Source organism: Bactrocera dorsalis, chromosome 1, assembly GCF_023373825.1.
Source record: "Bactrocera dorsalis isolate Fly_Bdor chromosome 1, ASM2337382v1, whole genome shotgun sequence".
NCBI lineage: Eukaryota > Metazoa > Arthropoda > Insecta > Diptera > Tephritidae > Bactrocera > Bactrocera dorsalis.
Window position 1 is genome coordinate 105,370,482 of NC_064303.1, and position 6,000 is coordinate 105,376,481.

A 6,000-nucleotide genomic window follows, 5' to 3' on the forward strand; every position below is an offset into this window, starting at 1 on the left:
GCATAATTTAATTAAATACTAAAACTAAAAAGATTGAAAAATTGATCATTTTTTAAAAGTATTATTAATTTCTATTAGGCCTATAAATAATAATTTTTTATATACGTATGTATGTATATTCGCTGCCTGTAGCTATGCATTTAATTGCATTATTGCTAATTTGAAAATTAATAATTTATAGTATCTTATTTCCTCCGATTTTTTCGATAATAAAATTTCAGCGGCAAACGCTTATCGGTCAAGCCATTCGAGGCGGTAATTTTGTGGGGCCATTATTTGTAGCCTAATTTGAACAAATCATCAAAAATATACAAGAAATTTGCTCAAACAACGTGTTAATGTTTTGTGCGTGTGTATATGTTAAATATATATGTCTGTAAATATTTGAATACACAAATACCTCAAAAACGCCCACTTAATATTACCGTATTAAACATTGCGGCTTTGTGCTGTGGTTCACCGACTCATAAAACAAACACGAAACAAACCTCATGCATACTCTAAAATAGTAGAAACAGAGATGGAAAATATTTTCACGATTGCCATTGGCTGACTATTAGTAGTTGCGCTCGAAAAACTAGCTCAAATTTGTATTTTTTTTTTAATTTTTTGTTGTTGTATTGTATTTTGTTGTTGGTCTTTTCTACATTTACCTGATTGCACCGCTTGGCTCTTGAGTGTACCTACTTACATACAATTTGACAGCGATGGCGGGCATCTTGAAGAAATGTACCAACACCAATAACAACATTCGTTTGTCCAATGCCGGTTTTATGGGTAGTTGTTGTTTTACCACAAGAAACCTATACACACAACATATGTAAACGCCTGCCCCGATTTGAACACTCCAGAAACCTGCACGAAGAGTCGACGATCTTGACATAAGATCGACAAGTTAGTCAGTTATGAAGTTGCTACGAAACAGGCAACACAACATACGCAATAAATTATTTCCGTTTCGTAAATTTTCAATGGTTAACCGCCTGTTAAACCAATAAAGTGTTGTGTGCTGTTAAGTTTTTTTTTGTGTAAATGGGAAAAAATAGTACAATAAACTAACCGTATTTAAATAATAAACCAAAGTGTGCACATATTAAATTTAATTATATTATAAGCAACAATTTGTTTAAATATAAGTGCAAAAAATAAAAAAAAAATAAAAAAAAACTTTGAACGAAAATTTCGGCGAGATTTTACGAATACAGTAACTCCCACTGCTAAAGTGTTTAATAAAAAAAATCGTGAATTCCACTTGGAGCTGAGAAACGATGACAGTAACTGCCTTTGCGGCCGCAATGCACAGACCCTTTTTCAATGGATACGCCACCATGCAAGGTAAGCGTCAATAAAAATGACAAGTCGACGATATTATTGTTAGAAAAAAATTGAAAAAAATTATAATTGCGAAAAATACATATAAAAGCATTGTGTGTGCGCATTTATAAACAATTTAAATTAATTTGTTTAAAAAGGGTTGCCATAAAAGGGCGATTAAGCAATTTTACGATGCAAAAAAATTATTATAAAAATAGTTAATTTTGTTAACAATTTTTACTATGAAATAAATTTATTTGTTATAAAAATAGTTATTTTTTTTTTAATTTTTACTTTTTTTATTATAATTTTTTTTTTTTTTTAATTTTTACTATGCAATAAATTTATTTATTTTAGTAGTAGTTAATATTTTTTTTATTTGAAGTTTTATACCCCCAAAAAAAAATTAATTTGTTTTTATATTGTATTAATTTTTTTTAAATGTTTTTTTAAACATCAATTTTCAATTATGCAAAACTAAAGTTTTTTATTTTGTATTATTTTTTAAACATGAAAAAAAAATTTTAACAACATCGGTTAAATATATTTCATTATTTGATTTAATAATTTTTTTTAAATATTTTTAATTGACTTAAAATAATTTTAATTTCAATAAAAAATTTATTAAAATAAATAATATTCATAAAATATAAGAAGTTTTGCTTATTAACTGATGATAAGCACGATGGCAACACCCTAAAAGTTCTTTTTCACTTTTATTAATATTAATATTTATCAGAATCCTTCTAAAAAGTACATAGCTTTACATACGAGTAGATCATAACAGAGTTCTGTATACAGTACATTAAGTGTAAAAACAGCCGTTTACTAATATAGAGCGCCTAAAAATATTTGGGAAACACTGCCACAATTCACAGCACAATATCTCATCTTTCCTTAAATATTTTTAAACAAAAACTCCACTTAAAATAGTTTCTTACTGCGTTCACTAAGTAAAATTTAACAGTTTGTCATTTACCATAGTTCAACTATGTACAAACTATACTGCTATCTTACATGTCGCTTCGGCTATTAACACCATTAACAGTCACAGTTGGTAGTGTACTGCAGACAATCGTGTGACCTTGCGATGTTCAATGTTATTGCCCGTGTAACTTCCGTAGAAGTCAATTGTTGTCATACGTTTTGTTTACATTCATATTACCTTAGAAAGCGAAAAACATTTGACATTTTTCAACGGCGGTGGGTAAACTCACAGATTTTCTACTAATAAAAGGCATTAAATAAGTAAAAATGATTTTCAAACGTCAAAGTCACATGGTAAGTGCTGAGTGTAGGCGCGTGCGTGCACGTAGCTACTAAGAGATAGCTTGTAGTGCCATTTTACCTGAATTCGTTTAAGATGTAGCCGTGGGCGCATATCTCGGGCTTCCTGCCGTGTTCCGCGCAATTGGAAAATTAGTTTTTATTACACACTGAGCTATTGTAAATACGGAAGATGAGTACATTCCCGAGTTTTGAATATTTTGCGCACACACATGCTTATATGTATTTTGGAAAATCTGATTGAAATCGTCGTAACGTATTATGTATATACTTTTTGAAAGACAGTAGCACATATTAACACTGAAATGTTTTAACTTTCTAGATGCGGGACAAGGACGCGTCAATCAATTGGGCGGCGTGTTCATAAATGGTCGCCCCTTGCCGAATAATATACGCTTGAAGATCGTCGAAATGGCCGCCGAGGGTATACGTCCGTGCGTAATATCCCGTCAGCTGCGCGTATCACATGGTTGCGTTTCGAAGATCCTCAATCGCTATCAGGAGACCGGCTCCATACGTCCCGGTGTGATTGGTGGTTCTAAGCCGCGCATTGCGACACCAGAAATTGAGAATCGCATTGAAGAGTACAAACGTCAGAATCCGAGTATTTTTTCTTGGGAGATAAGAGATAAATTAATACGTGATGGAATTTGCGATCGCACCACAGCACCTTCGGTCTCGGCGATTTCGCGTTTGGTACGTGGTCGTGATGCGCCTGGGGAGGATGATGGACAGAAAACACAATCCGGCTCGGAACATTCACACAAACTTTCCGATGAGGAGGCATCGGATTGCGAAAGCGAGCCTGGCATAGCGCTGAAGCGTAAACAGCGTCGCAGTCGTACCACTTTCACAGCCATGCAATTGGAAGAGTTGGAACGTGCCTTTGAGCGCACGCAGTATCCAGATATTTATACGCGCGAGGAATTGGCACAACGCACTAATCTATCCGAGGCACGCATTCAGGTGTGGTTCAGCAATAGACGAGCACGTCTGCGTAAGCAAAACACTAACGGTGCTTCACCAGGCAGCAGTGCCATGACCGGCAGTTATGTGCCCCACCAACTGCAACCAGTTGCTGCTGCCGCAGCGGCGGCGAATAACTATGCTGCAGCGGCTGCTGTTGCCGGCATGTTGCCGTCGGTCTCGTCCGAAGCCACAGCAATGGCTGCTGCGTATCAACAACAAGTTTATGATTTCTATGCTGGACACCCCACGGCACCAGTGGCCAATCTAGCATCGAGTCCTATTGTACCGGGTACCGCTTCGATGACGCCACCGCATCAATATTACGGTTCCACTACCAACTATAATTTCCCCTCACATAATCTACTCGGTAACAGTTCGAGCGCGGCAACAGCGAGTGGTACCGATGTTACAGCAACGTTACAGTCGCAATATCAATCGATCTCGCCGCTGATGCGCTCAAGCAGCAACAATAACAACAACAACATGAACTCATGCCAAAGTAGCAATAATCACAATATCAATTATGCAACAGAAAACGCGACGGATTCCAATCAACTGTTGACACGTGATGAGAGTCCCAACGCATCAGTATCGCCAGCTTTCGGCACTACTGCCAATAACAGTGGCATACAATTACCACCAACACCCAATAGTTTAACTGCCGTTATTGGCAATGAAACGCATGTCGCTGGCAATACTATTGGCGCAACGAGTGGCGCGAATGCCGCGGAAGAATTGCAAAGTGCCTTGAAGACAGAACCACAACAAATGCAACAGCTTTACGGCAGCTGGAATGCATCGATGGCGCAGCAACAAACCACCTCGAATGTCAATATATCTACCACACGACCCACAGCACCACTCTCGCCGGAGGACTCGTTGAACTCGAGTTCATCACAAATGCCCGAGTCGACGGCGGCGCATATGATGTTCCCACATCAACGCGATTTCACGCATAATCATTCGCAATATGCAGCACCAACGGCATCATCCTTCCACACGCATGCGCATCACCACGCAACTGCCGCCGCACAATATGCCTCATCGCATTTGGGCTTCCATCACAGCGCGACGGCGGCTAACATGAGTTCCACAACGAATGGCGGTTCGTCTCACTTTATGCAACAGAATTTCGGCAGTGCAGGCTTTAACTCCTCATCGAAAATTAATTATCCCACGGTGCCACAGCCATTCTATCATTCCTGGTACTAAGCTGGAGTTTGGGGATCTTACTACTTTGTATATATTGAACTATTTGTAAATAATGTGTATCGTATTTTATTTTTTATTACATAAGTAGTTTAGTACTTGAGTTCAGGTGTTATGAAAAGAGGCTTTCGTTTTAATCAGTTATTTTAATAATATAGGGTCTGCATAGAGATACATATATCTATATAAGTGAACTAAGTGAGGTGCTTCTGTTATTAACATATTAATATCGTTCAGAATTTATCCTTAAAATAAACTAGTTTGCCATTATTATTAGTATAATGAATGTATTTAATAAAATTTGCAAGAAAATAAGGCTTTAAAAATAAAAATATTACAAGGGTGTGTATTCAATTTTACTTATCATTTAAGCATAATAAAAAAATATATTAAAAACAAAAATTTTATGAATATACCACATTTGCTTTATTATTGTATAATACTACATTTTAAATATTATTAACATTTAGTAGTTTTTAGTTAAAAATTACGATAATAAATATAATAAAATATTGTTAAGTTATTGCTCAATAGAAGGAAAAACTATGAAAAGAATCGAACATCTCAGATTTTGAAAGGTTTTGTTTATATGAAACTATTATAAACGGAAGAAGTATTAATAAAAAGTCGAAAATTATATTTTTATGCATTTTTTCTGCACATTTAGTTGTGGTTCTAGAATAAAGTTGAGTGCTATTTAAGCTTTCCCCTTCAAAAAATGCATCTTGGGTCTGGATGAGTTGGCAACTGGTCGCTAAGCTACATATTTGTTATTTTTTTATGGGATTTTTGATATTGATATTTAAAAATATGTGTTTTGCTAAGTTGATAGGACTGTCTTTATAAACTGTGCCAAAAATGAGCGCGATCTGTTAACCAATTCGTTTGCAGAAACTGCTTAAATCGGTATCTCAGTAGTGCGTTGCAATATTTATAATGGATAAAAATATTTGTCTCAAATTTGCGCAATCGTGACGAATGTTGGAAAAAGCCTGCGGTGATTCAATTTTATCAACGACACAAGCCTACGAGTTGTACAAAGCCTATAAAGGGTCGAGAAATCGTTGAAAACATGCCTCGTTCTGGACCACTTTCGACATCTTCAACTAATGAAAATATTCCAAGTGTAAAGGATATAGTGTTAGAGGCATGGCATGGTGGATAATTTGGATATGAAACCAAAAAACCACCTGGAAGCCGCTTAAAGTCAAGGTTTTTTCA

General features: G+C 35.9%; 1 protein-coding gene across 1 annotated transcript; it reads left to right on the top strand.

Moving 5' to 3' along the window:
• The first annotated feature begins 924 nt into the window (after nt 1-924).
• Nucleotides 925-5,407, top strand: LOC105224398 (segmentation protein paired). Its single transcript, XM_011202470.4, has 2 exons — nt 925-1,335; nt 2,924-5,407. Exons 1-2 carry the CDS (start codon nt 1,269-1,271, stop codon nt 4,780-4,782), a joined length of 1,926 nt encoding a protein of 641 aa, XP_011200772.2. The 5' UTR covers nt 925-1,268; the 3' UTR covers nt 4,783-5,407.
• Nucleotides 5,408-6,000: the final 593 nt, after the last annotated feature.

Coding starts and splice junctions, on each gene's coding strand:
- LOC105224398 (XM_011202470.4), top strand. CDS start 1,269: ATGACAGTAACTGCCTTTGCGGCCGCAATGCACAGACCCTTTTTCAAT. Junction 1,336..2,923: donor TGGATACGCCACCATGCAAG/GTAAGCGTCAAT, acceptor TTAACTTTCTAG/ATGCGGGACAAGGACGCGTC.